Raw genomic sequence first — 26,213 nt, forward strand, 5'->3', positions numbered from 1 at the left:
AAGTTTGAAAGTTTTCGCCTAAGTCTTCGAACACACAGCTGATAGTATATCCTGTAGATCTTTGGCCTACCTAGAGCTTGAGTCCCGCAGACGGCTTTGCTGAACTACTGAAGTTGCTGGACTGATGTTAGGAGTAGCGCAGCGCGAGGTGCTCAGATCACACTGATCAAGCAACTTAAGCAGCTCTTCTTCTGTTGGACCCCCTACATCTTAGAAAAGAAAGGTAGTGGTCACTGATCACCTCTAATGCAAGCATTTCAGCCAAAAAATAAGTTCTGCTACATTACAACCTACCTTTGTCTTCACTTTTATTAACCATGTCCATCGCTGTGGTCAAATCCCACATCTGAATACTGCCATTTGAATGACCTGTAAAGAGGTAACGTCGTGGTCTTGAGCCCATCCTACTGGATCCTTCACATTCTCGTACAGTAAACGAAGAAATTGTGGTACAGTCTACAGCCTGGATCTCGCATATTCTACAAAAAGGCATTTAACACAATTACAGATTATAATCCTAACTGTAGTATCGCATACCCTTGAGGGCAATTATGCGGCTTAATTTATTAAGATTTGTGATCTCTGGATAGAAGGCACTATGGTTTGTTTTATGCTGAATTACACCTTCTCTTAACACCCATTTCTAACTCAAAATGTTTTTTGCAATTCACTTCTCAATGTTACTTTTAATAAGATTCCAAAAGAATACAGAGTAGCTGCTAGACATTTAAAAAAAAAATCCCATAATTAGTTTCCTGCTTTCTTACAGAATCTGGGTTGCCGATTTCCTGATTCTAGGTTTGCATGCGCTTCTCCAGAGAGATCTGGTCTCAAGATGTGTTCAAAACCAGCACCATATATTAAGTATTGTACAAGACTAGTATGTAAATTTCCAACTGCTGTCAGTTTTTAAAGTTTACTGAACAAATTCCTTCAAACATGTCACAGGTATTTGTTCTCAAAGAGAAACAAAATCCAGGGCAACTCTGAATTTAAAAACTAACCAGTTTAAGCAAAAAGAGTTTATTTAAATTCAGAAAATTTCACACCAAGATGAAAAGATAAGAATTACATGAGAGGAAAAAATGAGGTTTGGAATGAAATGACTAAAGTTTCGGGTAGTTTGATGTCACTCACATCACTCAGCTCACATCATTTCACAACAGTGAAATCAGGAAGCCTGTAAAACTTGGGGATGTTAGCCACCTCCTTCCCGTTCCTACTTATTGTTCAATTTTTTTTAAAACAATTGAGGATAGATTACACTACCATCATAGCCCAGGGTGAGTACCTCCATACTGTGGATTTAGCTATACAGTAAGTAACTAACTGTGTGACAAGCCAGGGTATGAATCTACAGCACAGTGACAGCTCCAGAGTGCGTAACAATATGATAACCTGTACTCCAAGACTCTCACTGCATTGTAGAAGTGTCAATACTGGACATTAGCATGGGGCAAGCTGGTGTGCTATAGATTCACACCCTGACTTGCCATGCAGTAATTTACCATGTAGACCAACCCAAGGAGTCATCTAATCCAGTCCACAGTCGATTTGCTTTTTGCATCTCCACTGTGTTTTTAGAAACAAGTTTTTATTTGTGCACAAAACAAAACAGCATATTTAAACTGAAACTTTCTCCTGCATTGCATGAATTAAAGGGAAGAGAAAATGGCTAAGCAATGAGAATTCCTTTTTTGCTTTACTCATAACTACTGAGATTACTGTGGCATCAAAATTTAAATTGTGGCTTAATTAAGTTATCAAGGAAGAATAGTTTGATTAGAATACAAAATCTGCCATAACAAAACAGAACAGGGAACAAAAATAAGAGGTCAGAGTTGAAAATGGTTTTGAGTTATTACTTTGTTAAAATTTATCCTAATATGACACCAATTTTAATAAACATTTGGCAGTTTCTTCACTGTGTATGCACAGAACATTAAATCACAGTGATTTATAACATTCATTGGGACAATATTTTGGCCTCCAACCATATTACGGACTTCTAATGCTATTTGCTTAAAAAACAAACAAGCTGTCAAATGGATAGCCTAGGTGCATGGAAAATGTATTCTCTTGATTAATTACTTTAACAGTTACTTATGACTATATGTAATGACCTCTGATGCAAAGAAGATTGATTCTCTTAAAGGGTTTTTATTCCTTACAAGATTAACCAACGATAGGCCATGTATTACAGATATTGGGTACTGGTGAACTATTAACAGCCATGTCTGTACTAGCACTTTCAATTTAAAACAAGTATCCAGGGCTTTCAAGAGCATGTTAGCGACTGCCATACCAGCTTTGGCTTTCATTTATTTTAAAACTAAAAGCAAGCACAGGATCAGTTTTTTAATGAAAGGCAGAAATACACACCAACATATGGAAGAACAGAAGACAGCTCTAAAATCAGAAACATAATTAAGCATTCATTAAAAGAGTACACTCAGTTTGCCTGCAGCCAGCTTGCATTTAACTTGAAAAGCACAATTTTATTGTTACGCTACAAGTGAAACCCAAATTGATTTTTTTTATCCTTATGTAGCCCCTTTCATCCAATGCTAATCAGCACTTTTCAAATATTTATTAAGTCTCATAATATCCCTGGAAGGTAGAGTACATCCATTTTACATATAGGTAAAGAGAAACACCTTCACTAGGCCAACGTCACAGTGAGCTAGTAGCAATGCCAGAAAGATAACCCAGCGGGGTCCTGACTGCCAGTTCCCCATTTTGCCCAGTGAATGAGGACTGGGAGTACTGAAGCAAAAAGTCTATTGAGATTATCTATCCAAGAACTCTTCAAGGCCTTTTTCAAGCAATACACTGTGTAGTAAAAGCAAAGCCAAAAGGGTTTAAACAATTTTTTAAGGTGCCTTTAGACATCTGACAATTACACTTTCTATGCTTTTTTTGAAATTACTCTTTCTTAAGAGTTTTTTCTGTTGAAGTAAAAGCAAAACCAGACACCACTTATTGTTGGTATTGATAATTAAACTAGAGCAGAGCAACTGTATGTTTACATTAAAGTGATTATACTAGTCAGATACCCACATCAAATGAATAAGTGAGAAATGAGTTCTATACAGCATCTGTGCGCTTTGACTTGCTAGCACAAGTATCAGAGCCAACTATCTTAGTGTCAGCTCTTGGATATGTACAATAAGTAGATTTTATCAGAGATGCAACAGATTACTAGTGCTTTTACCTTTTCCCAGTAGAAGACAACCTGACAAAGAGTTTATTAGTGACGGGAACAACTTTTTGGATGAATACTTGTTGATCATCACGCTCTCCAAATGGTCCTGTAGTTAGAAAGAGAAACTAAAGTATTTCAAAAACACATTACTCCAAAAAGTTATTGGAAAAAAATTTAACCATTCCTACCCTGTCTAGAAATAAAAAGTATTCACACAGATTCAGTCTGATTAAAGGAACCAGGAATCTACATTGATTTCTAGTTTAGCAAAACACCACACTACTTTTGCATTGTGATGTGTAATTACTGACAAGTCACAATGAAAAACCAAAACTGAAGGGTTACCCAATTATTTTGAGTAATACTGAACTACCAAGGAAGATGTTCACTTTAGACTGTCCAATCAATTTGATGCATTTTTGGTTTTTTTAAAACAAAAAATAAACCCATAGCTGTGTAATTTTCCATTACTCTAATATAAAGGGTTAAGTTATGATGTTCTGCAAGAAAATATTTATGGGATATGAAATAGAATATCGGGTCTATCACCTCTTGGTCACTAACGTGACCAAGTTTTCTAAGGTCTGATTTTTCATTATTGCTGAGCACCTGCACCTCCCTCTAATGTCAAGCGGAGATGTAGGTGCTTGATAAAACTGTGGAAAAAAATCAGACCCATAGTGACTGAAAAGTTCTTTACAGCTGTTTGGTAGCCCCTGCAAAAGAGGTTGGAGGCCTTAATTCAATTACTAACAGATCACCCATCACTTTTTTCTTTTCGGGATGGGGGGAGGAGGCCTCTAAACGTCTTAACAGGAAACAACCAAGGGAAACTTGCTCTTGAAAGCAGATGGCATCTCCATATGTAACATTTTGCACTAGTCCAAGACCCTACAATAACAACACCGTAAAAAGTTAAGAGCAAATTGTTATCAGTATATGCATTACAGGAGTACCTGGAAGCCTCAATCGAGGATCAAAGTTCTAGTGTGTTAGGTGCTGTATAAATAAAAGTCAGTCCTTGCCTCAGAAAGCACAGTTTAGGAATATAACGAGAACCTTTTGATGGATTTAAAAAAAACAAATGAGATGGCTTTTCAGTTTGCTACCTGCCTACCCATTGAGTGTTCTGTAAAGAGCATCATGCACCAGCAGGTGCAATGTTGGTCTTTACTTAGGGTTTTCACAGTTCTGTTGGTTTTGCGACAGTTTCAATGTAGTTTTGAAATGTACTACGAGTATAATGTTAAATATTAAACAAAAATTAAGATTATGCACGTGTCTAATTTATAAAATGTGATAGCACATTGTGAAACAAACCCAAAAATCTCATGCAAATCAGTTCTAATATATTTTTTCATAATCTCCATCTTGTTATCTCTCTCTATAAAAATACTATCAAAAAGGGCACATTAGGTAACCAACAGATTCTAGGTAATTTATAGGAATCACAAGGCACAACTCCTCTTAAATGGGTCCCTCTGGGAAACCATTTTGCCCAGTATTGTAAAGACAAATCAAATTAACTCTAGCTGGAATCAGTTTTCAAACAGGAATATTATAGACATGCTACAGTATTATCAAAATGCAAACTGATTATGCTGTAATTACTCTGGTGTAAATCAGACTCACACACCTGATGTCAATGGAGTCACATGAATGTGAAGCAAGAGCAGAATCAGGCTAAATGCCTCCAATGAACCTTCAAGAGCGCAGTAGCCCTCCAAAAGTCCAGTACGAAGTAATGGAAAAACATTTTGCCTACCTATGTCATTTCCAGAAGAGTAACTACCATGGCTTTCTGTTTCCTCCAAGGACAAGATTTTGAATGAAGCTAAGGGAGTAGACCCTGGCTGTGTGGAAATCATTCCTCTGAATCGAGTCACTGTCCATGTCCGAACGTGGTTGTTGTCAGCACAAACTAGACAGAAAAGAAAACAAAAAAAACAAACATCGGAATATTCATGAGAGATGAAAGACTGTTTTTAAAACACATTTTAATTTATAAGCCTTAACATTTAGGATGTCATTAAAATTATCTGGTCTCTCAGAGTATGTCTACACAGCAACTAGACATCCGCGGCTGGCCTGTGCTAGCCGACTCAGGCTTGGGCTGTTTTACTGCTATGTAGACTTCCAGGTTCAGGCTGGAGCCCAGGCTCTAGGACCCTGCAAGAGTTTTTCTTTGCTGTGTAGACATACCCTCAGTAATTAAAAAAAAAAAACATTAACTTCTGAGCAAGCTCAATAAAATGCATTCAATCAACTGCGATAACAAAATGAGAGGAAATTGTGGTCATCAATAGTTAAAATTACTTATTTGGTTTTCTGAATCAAAATGCTTACGAAAGCCTTAAAAGCAGCTATACATTCTGAATAAATTTGGACTGTAAAAGTTACAAACATTTGAAAAGTGGGTCATATGCATAATGTGTATACTGTACAACTCCTGATTTCTAACTCTGATAATAGTTTTGGCTATGGATTATACAAGTCACGGAGCTTTTCTGCCTTGGTTTTCCCATCTACAAAAGTAGGAATATCATCAACCGTTTACCTATCCTGCAGTGCTGTTGTAAGGTTTAAACACGTGAAGGTGTTACATCTTACTGTTGTTGCAGTCTCTCTCTCTCTCTCACTCACACACACACACACAGTGTTGTTGTAGCCAAGTCAGTCCCATGATATTAGAGAGACAAGGTGGGCGAGGTAATATTATGTAGCTCAAAAGCTTGTCCCTCTCACCAAGAGAAGTTGGTCCAATAAATTCTCCTGGGGGAATACTGCAGAAAGCAGAATTTGTGGAGAATTTTGTTTTTCCCCGCAGAATTGGCACTGCTGACTGCCATTAGGGGCTGCTAGGACCTGACAGAGCCCAGCCCCTAGTTCACCTACAGACACAGGGAGACTGCGGTTCCAGGTTTGCCAGCCCCCTTCAGTCACATGGTGCAGCCAGGCCCCCTCCCTGCGCAGCAGCTGCCAGAGCTGCAGGAAAGAGCCGCTGCTTTCCAGGAGGGGAGACTGAGGGTGAGGGGGGTATGACTCAAGTTGTTCCAGGGGCAACCAAATCTTAAAATTGTGCCCCCAACTAACAGTAGGTACGGGTCGTTATTGCCCGATGGGACAGTAATGAAGCTGCGCAGAGTGGAGTCTGCAGCTGGGCTTTGGGGGAAGAGGGCGCATGTGTCTGGCCCCATGGCTAGGCTATGGGGGTGCAGGTGTGAGCCGGGGGGGCCCCCCCCGCACAGCCCCTCCAGCATCTCCCAAACATCCTCTCCCAGTACACACACACACACACACACACACACACACACACACACCCCTCCAGCACCCCCTAAACAGCCCCTCTCAGTTCACACATCCCTTCCCCCCCCAGTAGTGTCCTCTATTTGGGAACTTTAAATATGGTAACCCTACGGGGGCAGGGCAAAAAAAAAACAAGAATTGACTAAAAGACAGATTTTTCCTCCAAGATGTGCCCAGCTGGTACGTGTGATACACCCAGCCTGAGGTGCCTGACAAAAGCATGACAGAGAAACTGGAACAGGTTGTTGTAGGGGTTTCTTAAACTCACTACTCCCGGGGGAATCTTTTTTTGTTGTCTGTACTGTTACAGGCATACTTGCTGACAGGTATTTTGAAATAAATTACCAAAATAAGTGAGACTGAGGTAAATATATTGCGTTATTTTGACAAATAAAATATGCAGAATTTTAAAATATTGTGTGTAGAATTCCCCCAGGAATAAATAAAAGATATTAACTCACCCACCTCATCACACACACTTGCTTTTCTCATAAACAAACCATCTCAAGCATAAATGCATCTCAGAATTAAACAACTGACAACAGAGCAACAGTCACTGGAACAGCTTGCTGATAGAAATGGTAAATTCTCCATCACTTGGAGCCTTTAAATCCAAACTGGATGTCTGTCTCTCTGAAAGAAGCTCTAGTTCAAGTTCAAATTACTGAACTCCACAGTGTCACTTACACAATTGTTATGAATTACTGGGTGAGAGTCTCTGGCTTGCGTTATACAGGAAGTTAGGCTAGATGACCATAACGGTCCCTTCTGGCTTTAAAATCCAATTAAACCTACGTACCACAAATTATTTTAACACATGAAGTTATAATGTTTCAAAATTATGTATTCAAGATCATGCATCTTGGGCTAAATCTACACTTACAGTAGCGTGCAGAGTACAAACACTACATCTGTAGCTACATGCCACAGTGAAAGGCTCCAGTGGAAGGGAAAGGCTCCCTGCTGCTGGAGTCTTTCACTGTGGCAAAGAAAGACTCCAGCATGGGGAGGCAACGGAGAAAGACTCCTTTCCCTGCTGCCTCCACACTGCCAGAGCCTTTCACTGCAACAGGGAAAAGCTCCAGCAGCAGACACTACACTGCTAAAAACAGTAAAAAATGTAAATGTAGGGGGCACTGTTTAGACATGTAGAGATCTGTGCAGCGTATATACCCTGGGGTTCTGGCATATAAGGCAGTCTGTTCTATTGGCCTAAGCCACGTCTCACCATCTGCACTGCTATTTATACCTGTGCTAGCTGGGTGTAAAATATTTGTACTCTACACGCTGCTGTAGCCTTGTATGCACTGACCGTTAAAACAAATTAAAACATTTATTTCAGTCACATATTCAATTAAATTTGAGTTTATCTGAATGTGAGCATATTCAAATAAAGACATTTATTGCATTTACAGCAAGGATTTGCGCGCGCACACACACACACACACACACACACACACACACACAAAAACCCACTCGGGAATTCATTTAAACAATTTCTTATTTTCTTCCATTTCTTTAAAAAAAAATTAATCATATTCAATGCAAAAATAACCCACTTTGTTAGACAGTGTTATGAAGAAGATCTGAAATGCACAAGAATCAATCTATTTTATGATTCTCTGTCCACATGCAAGATACCTCCACCCAATTTACTTAACTGGAAATTTACAGCTATATGCACAACTGTTGGTTCTGATAACAGACTGGTATATGCAGAGAATTAGGTTAATTTAACCCATATTTTATTGCTGGTTTCAGAAATTAGTATATTTTATTAGATATTTTATTGTTTTTCTGGAACAAGCTTATCATGAATTGTTGCAAATGGAATACAATATATTGTATAAATATTAAACATCTTATAAAGACCAAGATTAGGACAAGCATATAGATCATTTTAACCCAATTCTTATTGTATGCAGATGTTAAAATGAGATGTATTGTAACAGTAGTATAATTAACGGACATCTCCTCAAGTAAGTTTGCAATGCCATTAATCTTTTTAGAAGTTTTTTTTTCTTAATATGTTGTTCTGTACATAATCTACCATGTTTAGTAATTCCAAAGGATGGGATTTCAAGAAAGGGAGAGACAAGGAGCATGAACATTAGAAGAAATAGGAAAGGGAGAATGAGTGACACACGTGCATCTGTACATACAAATAAGTTCACCTGACACAAGGTGTTTCTCAGACAGCATGATCTTTGTAACAGGACTTCGATGAACTGTAAAGGTCTGAAAAAGTTGAGGGCCTGACCCAACTGTTTCAGGGTGCTGTACAATCACTCTTACTGCTCCAGAGCTGGTGCCATATGCAATCTCAATCCAATTACCACTTACACCTACAAAAGGCACAAACATTGAGATGTTTTAAACCAACCACCATTCCTCAAAGGGAGAAAAAAGTTACATCAGCAGATCGGTAACACTGAATAGCTACTTATTTCAGCACAAATATTCTAAAAAGGGTTATAATAATTTTACCTACTCTGCAAGTATTTGCTATCTACTGTTGTGCAGTATACCCCAGTGCATCCTGCAGTCCCCAAAACAAAACAAAACAAAAAGGATATGAGGGAAGAAACCAAGCAAATCCCAACACACATACTATACTCCAGTTCCTTGCCTGTGGCCCCAAAGAGGCATTTCAGTGCTTTTTAGAGTTTAGAAATACAGAGACTAGCACCTGTCTTGCAAGATTTACTTCTCCTTGTGGGGGGGAGACAATTATATTAAGGAAGAAAAAATGCTGTATTTAACAATACAGGTGGTATGGGAAAGAAACAAAAAAATTAATGAATTTGATTAAATGCTTATATCTTCATCTGAAAAAATATCTACATCTCACGTTTAAAAGTACTAACTTTCATATATCAGAGTTAGTTTTGTGGTTTTTGCTTTATCTCCAAATGGTGATGACAGTTCATGAAAGGGTGAAGTATGGGCCAGGAACTTGAATGAAGTTTATCAGTGATGTAGCATTATTTTTCAGTAAAACACCATTATGTCTACACTGTTCCATTATACCTTTTATTCTTCCTTAAGGCTGGGGATCACTCCATCTGCTCAGAACACACAAGATCAGAAGTGTCAAGCTGTCAAGACTAATAGTGGGAACTCTGATCTGAACCCATTTTCTTGAAGGTCTCTTAATGCCCTTTAATGCTTGGGTGCAAGCAACTTTGGCACAGTCTGACCAAACTGGAGCAGGACACCTAAGACTGTGACCACCTTGTCACATAGCACAAGGACCAAACTGATAAGAGTTTTGGTGTTTTTGAAAGCGAAGGACTAACAAAACTGGTTAAAGTATAGAATAAGGTGCTGTGAATATCTTCCTAAAGAAGTTTCGGAATGCAACTTAATCCAAACCAATACTATCTGTCATTCCAAACCATAGTATATCCTTTCTAAAATATTTTTTAAAATTAAATTCATGCCCAGGTTGACAGTCTGTACACCAATTTTAAGACTAATGAAAATGACGATTAAACACTGATAACGGTTTTATAATGGAATATAGCACACAATCCTTAAGTAGCCTTATCAGTGCTACTGCCGTTAGAAATCTAAAATACTTTTAAAATATGAAAGTGAAGCCTCTATGTGCAATGAGTTTTAAGGGAATGTAAATGATGCATGATACAAACTTGTCTTGGGTGTGAGGTAGACACTGAGTGCTGTAATGGCATCATTGGAGGGATCATGATAAAGTTCTGTCACCAGAAGATCATTATCCTTCATTCGCAAGGGAAACTTCTGCATATCTGCATAAAAAAATATAAGTGATATCCAAATAAAAAACAGCAGAAATTTAAAGTCAGTTCATAATAATGATTACATTTATGAACAAGAGATAATATTCCTGTTAGGAATAATTATTTTAACAAAATTGAACATTAATCTTAATTTTGTTCTTTCTGTTCTTACCGATGTAATATATAGAGCCATTGTTACAGCCCAGCAGTAGGAACGATCCAGCAGTATCGTAGCTGGTGATAGGGACAACATCCTGAACCTAGTACAACAGTAAATGAAATATAAAATATTAGTTCACCATTTTCTTTCAAATTCTAAATGTAAGTTTATTTGCAATTTTCTTTGCTGTTATAATATTTTGTTTTAAAAAAATCATTTTGATTCTTATGCTGTGTGGAGCATCATACCACTATTTAAAAAACAAAACAAAAAAAAACCCTTCTCACCACTGCCCCAGGTACAAGCTCTCACCATATGCCTAAACTCTTCTCCACCTGAAATCAGTGGGAGTTTTACCATTGAGTTCAATGGGGTAGAGTTAAGCCAGCACTGAGTGTTTCTGAAAATCCCACCTTAAATATGCACATATGGACACAGAGAGACACATGGCAACTAGAAGCTGTAATTATTATTCAGCATTATAATACCGTCAAAAGGGAAAATACCAACATTAACTATTTTCAAAAATTCAAATTTCTGCTAGTTTAAATAGTACATCTTAACTTTTTATATTATATGTATAAATATTTTAAAATCCACATAACAGATTTTCTTTCCCTGTCTTCCTGATGATTTTTAGCAAGGGAGAATGAATAAATTCAAGAGCAACCATTCCAAGTGCATTTGAGCCTATCCCTTCTCCTTTCCCGCCCTGTGGAAACTCCTGCCTAGCAGACTCTCCACCAGCAGCAATGTTGAGAAAGGGCCTCTCTGTCAAGTGATCTATGGAAGAAAAAACTGGTCTCCTCTAACTCCCATGTTTCAGTCATTTCTTAGCCCCACAAAGGGCGCTCAAGGGAATGAAAGGGGATCTCTTGCGTTCCAAGAACCCATTGGGGTCCAGTCCCATGCAGAGTCAGAACTACGAAGGGTGTTGTTCCTGAGTCTGAGGCCGAAAGAATGTCTCCTTTGCCTGAGATCCCTATGCAGAAACAGAATACATCAGCTATATCACCACAAAAGGGAAACCTTTTGTAGTGATAATCAAGGTGGGCTATTTCCAGCAGTTGACAAGAACTTCCGGGGGGGGGGGGGGGGGGGGGTATAAACATGGGGAAATAGTTTGTGCAATGACCCATCCACTCCCAGTCTCTATTCAAGCCTAAATTAATTGTATCCAGTTTGCAAATTAATTCCAATTTAGCAGTCTCTCGGAGTCGATTTGTAAAGTTTTTTTGTTGAAGTACTGCCACTTTTAGGTCTGTAATTGAGTGAGCAGAGAGACTGAAGCGTTCTCCAACTGGTTTTTGAAAGTTATAAAATTCTTGACGTCTGATTTGTGTCCACTTATTCGTTTACGTAGAGACTGTCCAGTTTGACCAATGTACATGGCAGAGGGGCATTGCTGGAACATGATGGCATATATCACATTGGTAGATGTGCAGGTGAATGAGCCTCTGATGGTGTGGCTGATGTGATTAGACCCTATAATGGTGTCCCCTGAATAGATATGCGTACACAGTTGGCAACGGGCTCTGTTGCAAGGATAGATTCCTGGGTTAGTGGTTCTGTTACGTGGTTGCTGGTGAGTATTTGCTTCAGACTGGGGGACTGTCTGTAAGCAAGGACTGGCCTGTCTCCCAAGATCTGTGAGAGTGATGGGTCGTCCTTCAGGATAGGCTGTAGATCCTTGATGATGCGTTGGAGAGATTTTAGTTGGGGGCTGAAGGTGATGGCTAGTGGCGTTCTGTTATTTTCTTTGTTGGGCCTGTCCTGTAGTAGGTGACTTCTGCGTACTCTTCTGGTTCTGTCAATCTGTTTCTTCACTTCAGCAGGTGGGTACTGTAGTTGTAAGAATGCTTGATAGAGATCTTGTAGTGTTTGTCTCTTTCTGAGGGGTTGGAGCAAATGCAGTTGTATCGTAGAGCTTGGCTGTAGACAATGGATCGTGTGGTGTGGTCTGGATGAAAGCTGGAGGCATGTAGGTAGAAATAGCGGTCAGTAAGTTTCCGGTATAGGGTGGTGTTTATGTGACCGTCGCTTATTAGCACTGTAGTGTCCAGGAAGTGGATCTCTTGTGTGGACTGGTCCAGGCTGAGGTTGGTGGTGGGATGGAAATTGTTGAAATCATGGTGGAATTCCTCATGAGCTTCTTTTCCATGGGTCCAGATGATGGAGATGTCATCAATGTAGCGCAAGTAGAGTAGGGGCATTAGGGGGACGAGAGCTGAGGAAGCGTTGTTCTAAGTCAGCCATAAAAATGTTGGCATACTGTGGGGCCATGCGGATACCCATAGCAGTGCCGCTGATTTCCCCCCCTCCCCCACTGTTCCTCAGATGTTCTTGTCAACTGCTGGAAATGGCCCACCTTGATCATCACTACAAAAGGTTTCTCCCCCACTCTCCCCAGCTCTCCTGCTGATAATCGCTCACCTTAAGTGATCACTCTGGTTACAGTGTGTATGGTAATACCCATTGTTTCATGTTCTCTGTGTATATAAATCTCCTCACTGTATTTTCCACTGAATGCATCCAATGAAGTGAGCTGTAGCTCACGAAAGCTTATGCTCTAATAAATTTGTTAGTCTCTAAGGTGCCACAAGTCCTCCTTTTCTTTTTGCGAATACAGACTAACACAGCTGCTACTCTGAAACCTTTCTCAGTACAGACTGCCAGAGTTAAAGGGATGGGTTTATTTTATTTAGTTTAAGCGATCATTCCCTTTTTTTGCTTTCCTTCACCAGTATGATGCACAGTATCTGAGCTAGGTTTCAGTTTTATTCTTGGAAGGTGCTCAGATATTACTATGATGAGTGCCAATATAATAACCTAATAGATGTTTTACTATTGAGCTACTGCACAAGAAAACTGAGCAACAATGTCAAGAATAGCAACTCATTTAGACAATTCTTTCACAGGATTAGTTGAAGTGCACCATGTCAAATTCTTACTACACACAGTAAAATGAGATAGCAAAAGAATCACCACAAAGAACTTGATTTTTAAAAGCCCATGATTCCATACTTGGAATTCTTAGAATACTGCAACACACCTTCATAATGGTTCATTAGTCTTCTAGGTTTGGGTATTTAAGAACAGAAGGACAAAAAAACCTTTAGTTCCAACAAGCTTATCAAGCCAAACACAATTACCCTGAGGTGCTCTCTATGAGTCTACAGGATTGTATGTGAAAAGCCTAGAACAGAAGATATATTACTACAAGACACGAAGCAGTTACCACTATTGCAAGTGGAAGAGAGTAACAGTTCCATGAGAAAGTGGGTGGCAACTTGTCAAGGTAACACCTAAACCACCTAACATAATCATCTCTGTACAATATCCCTGCAAAAAATGAGAAGACATCTAAAGAACCTAAAGGAAGACACCGGCTGTTTCCTGAGGACTTTCAGAATGCTACTAACGGTGCTTGTGCACAGATAGAAATAGCACATACCCTGATACTATAAAGAAAAACAGGCTCCACACAGAGAATCCATCTGAGGAGCAAAACAGGCCACAACAGAAGGAACTGTTTGGGGAAGGAGAAGTGTGTGTTTAGAAGACAACTGAGATTCAGAAACTGTAATTACGGACAAATGTCCTATGTGGGGCAGAATACTCCTGTCATCTCTCAGGTTGCTTTCTCTGACCTCCAACCAAGATGAGTCTGTTAACTTGTGCGGGTTTTTTATTTGCATTAGACTAAGGGATAGCAAGCTGTGGAACGTGGCCCATCAAGGTAATCCACTGGCGGGCTGTGAGACATTTGTATGTTGACCGTCCTTAGGCACGGCCCCTTGCAGCTCCCAGTGGCCGCTGTTCGCTGTTCCTGGCCAATGGGAGCTACAGGAACCCATTGTCCGGGAACGGCAAACCACAGCCACTGGGAGCTGTGCCCGCGGACGGTCAACATAAACAAAATGTCTCACGGCCCGCCAGCAGATTACCCTGATGGGTTGCGTGCTGAAGGTTGCCGACCCCTGCATTAAACATTTAAATAAAAATAAGATGGAGGGAAAACCGTAGCAGTAACCAACAGAGTCAATGGATACAGGCCCTGCTGCTATGTGACAGGAGTATAATCTCCTGTAACCAAGTGAGAAACCAGGGGCAGGGCTGAATCTTACCAGGTCTCCTCGGTGTCATCTTTATTACATTCTGCGTCTGGTCTACACTAAGGCCCATTTACAACCAATTCCCATCACAACTAACACCAATTCAATTGCATCTTTTTGGCCATGTTGTGAGTCCTAGAGTATGTGACTGAGATTGGCAATGTGTCAGCTCTGTGTCAACTAAACCTGCCAAAAACGTGGTGCTGGAAAGGACTGCCAAAGGCCCTATAATAGAACTATATTAGCCCTCCTTTTGCTGCCAATACTGGTGCAAACAATATGAATTTTCAGTAAAAATTCCCTAGCATAAACAAGAAAGGGAGTTACAGTAAACAAGGCAAGAGATGATGAGGGCATGGAGAAGTGGTCATGTGTTGGGACAGAAAGGATTAAATGGTGTGAGAATAAATTAGCATTTGAATTACACTGTGAAGTGGTAAATATTAGGATTGTTGTTGAAAAAGTGTATTACCTCAATGAAGCTATGCCAATTTGAGCTGAGAACATGGCCTGCTAAGTGCTAAATTCTCTATTATGTTTACTAGAATGCACAATGCAGCAAGATACACAAATGCAAATCTTCAAGCTTCTGAAAAAGTTGCAGACTAAGGACTTGTCTACACTGGCACTTTACAGTGCTGCAACTTTCTCACTCAGGGGTGTGAAAAAAATAGTGTAGACAGTGCCCCAGCACTGGTAGCTATTCCCCCTGTGGAAGTGGGTTTTTTAGAGCGTGACTACACAAGTCACGTTAAAGCGCTGCCAGTGAGTCTTCAATGCCCTAACTCGTCCATTAGGTCCTGGCAGATAAAAATATTAGGTATTTTAGTGGTTATACTATTTTCTCATCATTTCATTCTATTTATCCAAGCAAATCAGCTATAGAAGGAAACATTTGTTATAATATGCTTTGAGATCTACTGATGAAAAGTGCAATAAAAGAGCTAGGTACTATCATCTGTTGTACAGACTTTTGCTCTAGTCTACATTCTAATAAAATTGAATTTTGATGGCTACCTCTGGAAGCAAGAATGGGTGGAACTCCATTAAACTCAGGAATACCACAAATTAGCATGATATCTATAGTAAGCTTACTATAGGTTCTTTCCATTAGCTGCGCACAGGGGTGGGAAGTCATACTAAGTAATGGAATGACCTGGGGTATTCTATCTGCTACCCAAGATCCATAAACCTGGAAATCCTGGACGCCCCATCATCTCTGGCATTGGCAACCTGACAGCAGGATTGTCTGGCTATGTAGACTCCCTCCTCAGGCCCTTCGTTACCAGCACTCCCAGCTATCTTCGAGACACCACTGACTTCCTGAGGAAACTACAGTCCATTGGTGATCTTCCTAAAAACACCATCCTAGCCACTATGGATGTAGAAGCCCTCTACACCAACATTCCACACAAAGATGGACTACAAGCCGTCAGGAACAGTATCCCCGATACTATCACGGCTAACCTGGTGGCTGAACTTTGTGACTTTGTCCTGACCCATAACTATTTCACATTTGGTGACAATGTATACCTTCAAATCAGCGGCACTGCGATGGGTACCCGCATGGCCCCACAGTATGCCAACATTTTTATGGCTGACTTAGAACAACGCTTCCTCAGCTCTCATCCCCTAATGCCCCTACTCTACTTGCGCTACATTGATGACATCTTCATCATCTGGACCCATGGAAAAGAAGCTCATGAGGAATTCCACCATGATTTCAACAATTTCCATCCCACCATCAACCTCAGCCTGGACCAGTCCACACAAGAGATCCACTTCCTGGACACTACGGTGCTAATAAGCGATGGTCACAAACACCACCCTATATCGGAAACCTACTGACCGCTATTCCTACCTACATGCCTCTAGCTTTCATCCAGATCATACCACTCGATCCATTGTCTACAGCCAAGCGCTACGATATAACCGCATTTGCTCCAACCCCTCAGACAGAGACAAACACTACAAGATCTCTATCATGCATTCCTACAACTACAATACCCACCTGCTGAAGTGAAGAAACAGATTGACAGAGCCAGAAGAGTACCCAGAAGTCACCTACTACAGGACAGGCCCAACAAAGAAAATAACAGAACTAGCCATCACCTTCAGCCCCCAACTAAAACCTCTCCAACGCATCATCAAGGATCTACAACCTATCCTGAAGGACGACCCATCACTCTCACAGATCTTGGGAGACAGACCAGTCCTTGCTTACAGACAGCCCCCCAATCTGAAGCAAATACTCACCAGCAACCACACACCACACAACAGAACCACTAACCCAGGAACCTATCCTTGCAACAAAGCCCGTTGCCAACTCTGTCCACATATCTATTCAGGGGATACCATCATAGGGCCTAATCACATCAGCCACACTATCAGAGGCTCGTTCACCTGCGCATCTACCAATGTGATATATGCCATCATGTGCCAGCAATGCCCCTCTGCCATGTACATTGGCCAAACTGGACAGTCTCTACGTAAAAGAATGAATGGACACAAATCAGACGTCAAGAATTATAACATTCAAAAACCAGTTGGAGAACACTTCAATCTCTCTGGTCACTCGATCACAGACCTAAGAGTGGCTATACTTCAACAAAAAAGCTTCAAAAACAGACTCCAACGAGAGACTGCTGAATTGGAATTAATTTGCAAACTGGATACAATTAACTTAGGCTTGAATAGAGACTGGGAATGGATGAGTCATGACACAAAGTAAAACTATTTCCCCATGAAGAAAAGGAGTACTTGTGGCACCTTAGAGACTAACAAATTTATTAGAGCATAAGCTTTCGTGAGCTACAGCTCACTTCATCGGAAGTGAGCAGTAGCTCACGAAAGCTTATGCTCTAATAAATTTGTTAGTCTCTAAGGTGCCACAAGTACTCCGTTTCTTTTTGCGAATACAGACTAACACGGCTGCTACTCTGAAACCTATTTCCCCATGGTATTTCTCCCTCCCACCCTACCCCCCACTGTTCCTCTGATATTCTTGTTAACTGCTGGAATTAGCCTACCTTGCTTGTCACCATGAAAGGTTTTCCTCCTTTCCCCCCCCTGCTGCTGGTGATGGCTTATCTTAAGTGATCACTCTCCTTACAGTGTGTATGATAAACCCATTGTTTCATGTTCTCTGTGTGTGTATATATAAATCTCTCCTCTGTTTTTTCCACCAAATGCATCCGATGAAGTGAGCTGTAGCTCACGAAAGCTTATGCTCTAATAAATTTGTTAGTCTCTAAGGTGCCACAAGTACTCCTTTTCTTTTTTTGAGAAAACACACACACACACACACACACACACACACAACACTGAAGGACAAATTTGTGACCTCTATAAAACCACGTATGAAGCTGATTAAAACAGAAATCATGAGGAGACTTTCAAAAGGTCCAAAGAACTCAACTTACTGGGACCTATAATAAACCACGCAGAGTAAAATTCATTCTTTATGATCTTGTTTGTGAGACAGCAGCACTGCCACATTTTTCGGTGCTCCTATGCAACAGACACTTGTGTTTTTCCTCAACTTGGATTGACCACAAAAAGCAACACACTTCAGACCCTGGCAATTTTTGATTTGGTCAAATTCATCCTTTTATAGCACAGCTGGATTCTCTGCCAACTGCCTAAGGCTATGTCTACACTACGAGTTAGGGGTGTTATTTCCCTGTTCATATATACACAGTCACACACTAGTGAGTATAACTAACAAAGTGGCTGTGGTAGCAAGGGTAGGGGCAGTGGACGGACAGCTGGGCTGTGCCGAGTACATACCCACTGGTTTCAGCTGGAGTACTGTGTCCATTTTTGCTCACCAACGTACAGAAACTGGAAAGGATCCAGAGGCAAGCGACAAAGATGATCAAAGGGATGGAAAGCAAGCCATTTGAGAGCAAAGGCTGAAGGAACTGGGTATGTTAAGTTTGCAAAAGAGGAAATAAGGTGGAGGGGGGGACGACAGGATAGCAGTCTTCAGATACTTGAAAGGCTGCGATAAGATGGAGAAAAGTTGTTCTCTCTTGCCATAGAGGGCAAGACAAGAGGCAATGGGTTCAAACTACAGCATAGGCCATTTAGATTAAGTCTCTGTAAAAGCTTCCTAAGTGTAAGAACAGTAGGACAATGGAACAGACTGCCTAGGAGGTTGTGGAAGCTCCTACACTGGAGGTTTTCAAAAGGAGGCTGGATAGCCATCTGTCTTGGATGGTTTAGACATAACAAATCCTGCATCTTGGTGGGGGTTAAACTAGATCAGTGGTTCTCAAACTGTGAGTCGGGACCCCAAAGTGGATCATGACCCTATTTTAATGGGGTTGCCATGGCCAGCATTAGACTTGCTGGGACACAAAGCTGAAGCTGAAACCCAAGCCCGAGATCCACCCCAACCCAAGGCGGCGGGGCTCAGGCTGTGGCCCCTTCTCCCCTCACCCAAGGCGGTGGGGCTTGGGCTCCAGCCCCCTCCTGGGGTCATGTAATAACTTTGTTATTAGAAGGGGGTCACGGTGCAATGAAGTTTGAGAACCCCTGGACTAGATGACCCTCGTGGTCCTTTCTATGATTCGATGTTTGTATTCGGAACAGCTCCATTGCCACTACCCATGCGACCATGGCTACGCTGCTATTTCATACTTGCGCTAGCTCAAAGAGAGCTAAAGCGACTATTTGTACACAAGCAGGGGGATCAGCCACCTAGCTCATAGTGTAGACATAGCTTAAATGACCAAATGATGAGCAATTTTTACCTGTTGGATAAGAACTTGAGATACATCTAGAAATAACACTAAAATTACATGACAACAGTTCTTACTAGCATAAATGGCTAGAAACAAGCCACTGAGAATTACTATTTGGCAGACAGAGATCTTTATGTGAACAATTTAATACAGTGTTGTCAATTTAAAAAATTGAAAACTCAACATCTTCTGTTTACACATTACTGATTTTCACTGCTAGATTTCTAATGCCTATAACTTTCTTGCTATATCATATGCCATCAAAATCTTGCCTGGGGAATGAGCATTAGGGAAAGCCACCTCAGCTAGTCTGCCCCAGTCTTTGAGAATCAGGAACGAGATGCCAGAATCTATTATGGATACAGAAAAAATTATAACATCCTGAGGAGGAATTATATAAAGGATCTCTCTTAGCTAGAGGGAGTGTGGCTGGAAGAGAAAAAACTTCCTTAAAAGTAGAGCTTGAACTATGGGCAATTCAAAAAGAAGGGGATGGGAAAGTATCAACTAAAGAGAATCAAGTATTTATTGTGTTTATACCAAGTAAGAGAATGGAGTATTTGAAGAATTGTAAGAGAATGGAATATTTATTTTGTTTATACCAAGATCACAGGACACCGTAATCCCTCCTGCCCAATGTAATTGAGAATGGCTCTCCCAAAAAAGGCAGAACAAGAACCTACTGAAGCACAAAGTTTAAGTGATTTTTTTGTGTTAACGACTGTGGGTTGTGAGGAAAGTATTGTACATTTTCTAGTTTGTGAAGTGGGATTACAAAAGCCCAAGAACTAGCATTGTATTTTAGAGTATGCCCACTCTAAGTGGAAGTACATTGTACAAGATTATAATTTTCATTCCCTTTTCTAACTCCAAAGGGAATAACTCATGTCTTTGCATAGGCCTTCATTGTATGTTCCAAATCTAGTTAATTAAAAAAAAAAAAGCACCCTGAAGAATAAGGGAAACGAACTGTGGCATCTACTTATGAAAACTGCTTCATTTCCTTAATTTATGAGATCTTTTCCTTTATGCTATCTTTGGGAGCCTATGTGCTCTTCTGAAAATTCGCTGTTCCTTTTCAATGAGAAATCCTGTTGCTATAGCCATAAAATTACCCAGTTTTCAATTTAAGTACTACATTCAGGAACCCTATTTTGGTCTCTAGACCTATTATTTTTGCTCTCGCAATTTTCAAGGGCTTTACCAGCAAGCTCTTTAATACAGTCTAAGAAATATGTTTTACTGCCAAAATGGTTGTAGGTGATCAGATTTATTTATTGTTAGGGAGAGGGGAAGTATAGTTAATAGTTTCATAAATGTATATTAACTTATTGATTTCCAGAATTTGCAAATTGTTTTTGATGTCCCAGAAGCCTGTGTGACTAACCCTGGAGAACCAGAATTCTGAGACAGCTGCAATTCAGAATTGTGACACAGAATTATACAAGGTCAGGGGTGGGAGTAACATTTTACACCTTGATAGGGATAGTGAAGGTTGTCAAAAATTCCCTTCCTCACTAAAAATAAATCCAACTGACACCAGAAGGGAACCTAAACCAAATTCTTGTGATAGCCCAAGGACTCTAGCAGCTATTACAAGTAGTGGTCTGCTGAGGAGATACAAAAGTCTTAAGACTCTGACTAGGAACAGTGACCATATTAAATTGCTATGCAGAATGGTAACTAACAAAACCTCTTACAAGAGGAGTCCTTGTGGCACCTTAGAGGCTAACAAATTTATTTGGGCATAAGCTTTCGTGGGCTAGAACCCACTTCATCAGATGTATGAAGTAAAAGATACAGACTAACACAGCTACCACTGAAACCTGTCTTAAAAGATGTTTATAATACGACTGGTAAATTCCAGACCAAAATCACGTGGCACAGTGCAGAGAGCTGCAAGTTCAAATCTGGACACTTATCCACATACTTCAGAGGGAGAGAATATTGATAGTTACTCAGCTAGCAGAACTGAAAAAAAAACTTCAAATTCTTGTCTTGTAAACATATCTATCTATGAGCTCTGAAAATAAAGAAGGAAGCAAAAGAGGGCATATGAAGAAGCCAATTCTTTTTCCTAAGTTGACAGTTCCTTTCACCTTGTTCCACCAGCATATTTTGTGAAACTTTATCCTAATCAAAAGGTAGCATTACTTTAAAAATATTTCAAATGGTTTTTGCATTTTGCATGGTATTAATTTAGATTTTAAAAAGGCCTTTCAGCTTGTTTCATTTGATGCAAACATATTAGGTCAGCCCTCACTATATAACTAAAGAACTGTGCCGCTTTGGTTGCCTTTTTTGCGCTGTTTTATTCATTGGCAGGATTGTTGCTAAAGGGCCAAATCAGAACTTAGTCAACTAGTGCTATGGCAGTTGCAGGAGTGAGCCTTGGGTCAATTCTGCCACTTGAGATTTGCAAGACAGCTTCTTGGATTTCATTACATTCTGTCCCTACGTTGTACCATGGAGACATTCATCTGGCTGCGTTACAAGGTTTGTTTCTTGCATGAGTGCCCAAACTCTTCCCTCAGTCTTGTCTGGAATCCAAGAATTTCTATTCCTGTTGTCAGAATGCATAATATGTATAAAAAAAAATCACAGCACATTTAAGATGTATATAGATATAAAATAGATGCTTTTGAGGCATGATATACAGTGCTATAAAAGGAAGAGTCTCAGTTTGTGCCATACTTTTCTTGGTCACAAAAGACTTGCAAACTCGTATCTGAAGTTGTGGATATGCTCCTCTGAGAACTGTGGCCACTTTTCATTGTAATATATTAAATTTCCTAGGGGAACTACATATCTGAGTTCAAGCATGGGGTCCCATTAGGAAAACAAAGCTTTTAAACCAGTGGTAGTGGCCAAGGGAGGAAGGTTCTGAAGACACTCATGGATGACATTTAATATTTTTATATGCCTAAAAGTTCTCTTTTTTTATTTAAGAGCATAAAGAAATGGAATGCTCAACAGTATTATATAGAGATAAACTCTGAAAAATTCTAGGAGACAAAATACCTAAAAAGGCATGATGCTTAAAGATATTAAAATGATAGGCACAAGTCAGAGTCTTACAATATTAAAATGCTGATGTTAGAAAAATAATATTTATGCATTATCTGAAAAAAATGGATTTTGTTCTTGTTTCCTCATAAAACATATCAGTTTTTGATAAACACCTATGTATTAATAAAATGCTTCAGTTCAACACACCTGCCAGTGCTGAGTCACAGCATTCCACACTCCCACCTTCCCTGTATGACTAGTAGCCACCAGCTGGTTGCCAATGAAGAAGAGGGCATCTACAGGGACTCCAAGACTGAACACTCCTACAAAAAACAGAGAGTCTATGAAGCTTGTTTTCAGAATAAATACAAAAAAAGAAAAACAGTAAAGATGGAATCTCTCTCTCCTCTCTTTAGACCTATACTGAATTTAAACTACTTTTACTTCAACATGCAGTAATCTGCTGATGCAGTCAGTGTTTCTTTTTGGGGAAAAGTGATGTTGCAAAATAATAATAAATTCCTTGTTTCTCTATAGCCACCTTTATCCTAAGGCCTCAAATAATTTATGAGCACCAACTAATGAAGGATCAAAATACTGTACTAAGCTCTAATTTGAAAACAAGCTCTAATTTATAAATGTACAGTTAAAGCTGATCAGAAGTGCTGTCCACAAATGATTAAGAGCTTACACAAATTTGGCAAGAATTGTCAAAAACATAACTAAAAGTGATATGAAGGATGCATGATATTGTCTTTTGAACAAATTCTTTTACGAATATAATGATCAGAAATTAAAACAAACCAGCTTCTTTTTTTGCTATGGCAGACACCTCTGTACCTAAATGAACTATTATAGACAAATATAATTAAGCAGAAAAATATATCACTTTTACTTCTTTCTACATTGCAGAAAGATGTGTCTTGTGGTTATTATATTACTAGAAAACGGACACACATTTATAACTAATTCTGAAAGATGTACTTACCGAGATACACTGGAAGATCTCTTACAATGAACATGATTTTTGAAATTTGGCTTTTGGAAATTGTTTTTGGTGGCATTTGACTAATTGTCACAGTAAACCCAGCTTCTAAGTCTAAAACATCTCTTTATGATCAGCCAATCACAGAAACTGCAATTGCTTAATGAAGATTAACACTGTCAAAAACAACAGCCAAGCATGAATGAGCAACTCAATAATAAAATTAACAGTTTGCTCAAAAAAATATCACCTGATACGAGTTTTCAACCAATAATTAGGATATTTGAAGCAGTACTATAGAAATAATAGACCCTTATTTTTTTCCTTCTTTCAAGTCTTACACCTACTGGTCCTGTCTAAATACTTTTTTCTACACATTTCTCACCACTTCACCACCACCCACTATGAGTATTACTGGTACTTTCACCCATCACTACTTCAATTACTGGACGTTAACTAGTACTGAGATCAAAAGAGGTTCAAAAAGACAAAAAACTGAGATGAAGCTTTGATGTTCAAATTTTTGGAATTCTCATTGTTATCACGTGAATAGGGAATTGAGTCAACCTACATATTGCAGCTGACTCATTTCACTTCACTGCAACACTTATTATTTTCTTCTAGTGGCACTAAGATATCACAATGGCATTCAGGCTAAATCTACACCATAAACTTACATTGGTATAACTATGTCGCTCAGGGGTGTGAAAAATCAACACCTCTGAGCAACGCAGTTATAACAACCTAAGCTTCAGTGTAGATGCACTATGTCAACAGGAGGTGGATTAACTATGCCGACAGGAAAAGCTCTCCCTTTGGAGTAGTAGCATCTTCACTGAAGCAGTGCAGCTGCGCTGCTGTAGCATTAAGTGTAGAACTGCCCACAGTCTCTCATTCAGGGTCTAATATGACTGGTACTGACTGACAAGCTTAAAATGAGTTTACTATAACATTTAGTATGAAATCAAACTGTTTTTGAAGAGTCACAGCAAATCAACATTGAAGAGTTTTCATAGTTCTCCAAGTTTGTTTTCTTGGGGGTGATTTGGTAGGATGCTTGCCAGCTAGATCAACCAGACAAGCAGTAACTCGGCACTAAATACTGTAGGGTTGTAAGCATAAACCTATCTTCTTTCATTATAAAACTGCTCATTAAGATACATACGCTGCCAAGTAAGGAGTTTCTCGGTGTACAGTTGTCTACTGTACTGACATTTACAGTAAGTTACACAAAGATCTTATATAGCCACTTAAAATGTTTTAATAAATAATGTAGTGGCATAACTCCAAGAGTTGTGCAAATGCCTCTACTAAAACTCAACAGAAATTTCTTGAAGAGTATTTAAACAGTGGAAATCCCCAAAAAACTTTATTTGGATAAATTCAAATGACAAAAATCAAGATATCATTTCAAACAAAAGAATAATAGTCTACTATGCTCGATGATGGCAGTCAGTAAGCTTGTTACAGACTAGTGCTTTAATTATGATGCCAAATGATTTTTCAGGTCATGGGGTATCATCTCTGATGCAGATTATATTCAGCAATACCAGGCACACAAAAGCAGGCAATAATAAAAAAAAAAAAAAAAAAAGGGAAACAACCAGAATTGATTACTCCAGAGAAGGATAAGGTTCAGGGAAATCAAGGAAGACAGCTTGAATGGTCTGAAGGAATTTAAAGTGTCACTCCTGCTTAGGCTCAACAATCTTGATGGCCATCTACAGGGAAGACGATGGTATAAGTAATGACAGGTTCTTGTCTTAAGGGGCCCTCTCAGTAAAACACTGCTTATAGCAGCAATCCAGCAGTGGTGTCCTACATAAGTAATATTGAAAGGAGTACAGCCTCTGGGAGAGCTTTATCATGGAGATGCCAGCCCTTGCAATTTTCCGTGGATGGTGTTGTCAAGTTCTGAAGAGCATTTGTAACAACAAATTGTTTCTTTTACAGGACATGGAAAAACTACTGCCTCACTATCCCAAAGCAGGGCTTCAAACATTTGACTCTGCAAGAGAAATAGACCAGCAAAACTATTTTACTGTTGTGTTACGGATTGCTTAGTTTAATTGAATTGGGGGAAGTGGGGAACCCCACACATTTGAGTTATAAGAGCAATTTAAAAACAGAAATGTGGAACACTTAGTTCATAACATTGACTAACACACACACACAATACAGATGGCCACAATGTTTCAAATAAAAAAAAAATTCAATTTTTTTTTTTAAGACATGGAATTTTTCATAAACATTTTGATTTTTCCAAAGTTTTCCCATGTTCAGAATAATGATAGCAACTTTCACCAAAAACATTTAGCCTGCTGGTTGCTCTGCAAAATGGGATAGAAAGAGCTGGGTTCTATTCCCCATCCTGCCACAGAGTTCGTGTGTGACCTTGTGAAAGACACTTCAGCTCTCTGTGCTTCAGTTTCCCCACCTGTCATAAGGAGGATCATGCTTCCTCACTTCTCAGGGCTGCTGAAAAGCAATATTCATTAATTTTTGTAAAGTGCTGAGATACCAACCGTGAACATCAAGAAAAATTAAAAATCCATGAATAAAGATAAACCTTAATCTTTCATTTTGGAATGCATGTTTTAAAGTAAATTTGGTCTTTATTTTAAATAAGCCAACCTGAACTGAAACTCCCAAATATTTTAGACCTTATTTAATAATTTCACAACAATTACATTAGCTCCCATCATATCCTAGGTCTTAGTACTTTAGTGTTAAAAGGAAAGAGCAATAGAGAATGAACTGAACAAATTTGCAGCCAATTTCAGAAAAAATGTCTAAATTAACAGATTACAACTATTCTTGGTACTAAGCTTATTAAATTAAATCTATGGTGACAGTACTTTATGGCTGGAGGAAACAGGTTGTCACTATCTTTCAAACCATGACTTACATACCACTCTTGGAAT

General features: G+C 39.4%; 1 protein-coding gene across 3 annotated transcripts in view; it reads right to left on the minus strand.

Moving 5' to 3' along the window:
- Positions 1-26,213, minus strand: part of KCTD3 (potassium channel tetramerization domain containing 3) — a 60,460-nt gene that overhangs the window by 4,086 nt on the left and 30,161 nt on the right. For 2 of the 3 annotated variants that reach the window (XM_038396585.2, XM_038396581.2), the window contains 8 exons: positions 22,512-22,627; positions 10,445-10,532; positions 10,165-10,281; positions 8,686-8,856; positions 4,971-5,126; positions 3,215-3,311; positions 295-479; positions 71-209 (listed from right to left, as the gene is read on the minus strand). In XM_038396585.2, coding sequence (XP_038252513.2) covers positions 71-209; positions 295-479; positions 3,215-3,311; positions 4,971-5,126; positions 8,686-8,856; positions 10,165-10,281; positions 10,445-10,532; positions 22,512-22,627 — 1,069 coding nt within the window. The remainder of the gene's footprint in view (positions 1-70; positions 210-294; positions 480-3,214; positions 3,312-4,970; positions 5,127-8,685; positions 8,857-10,164; positions 10,282-10,444; positions 10,533-22,511; positions 22,628-26,213) is intronic. The other variant, XM_038396582.2, reaches the window with a different exon arrangement.

The sequence above is a fragment of the Dermochelys coriacea genome, chromosome 3 (assembly GCF_009764565.3).
Source record: "Dermochelys coriacea isolate rDerCor1 chromosome 3, rDerCor1.pri.v4, whole genome shotgun sequence".
In the NCBI taxonomy this organism is placed as follows: domain Eukaryota; kingdom Metazoa; phylum Chordata; order Testudines; family Dermochelyidae; genus Dermochelys; species Dermochelys coriacea.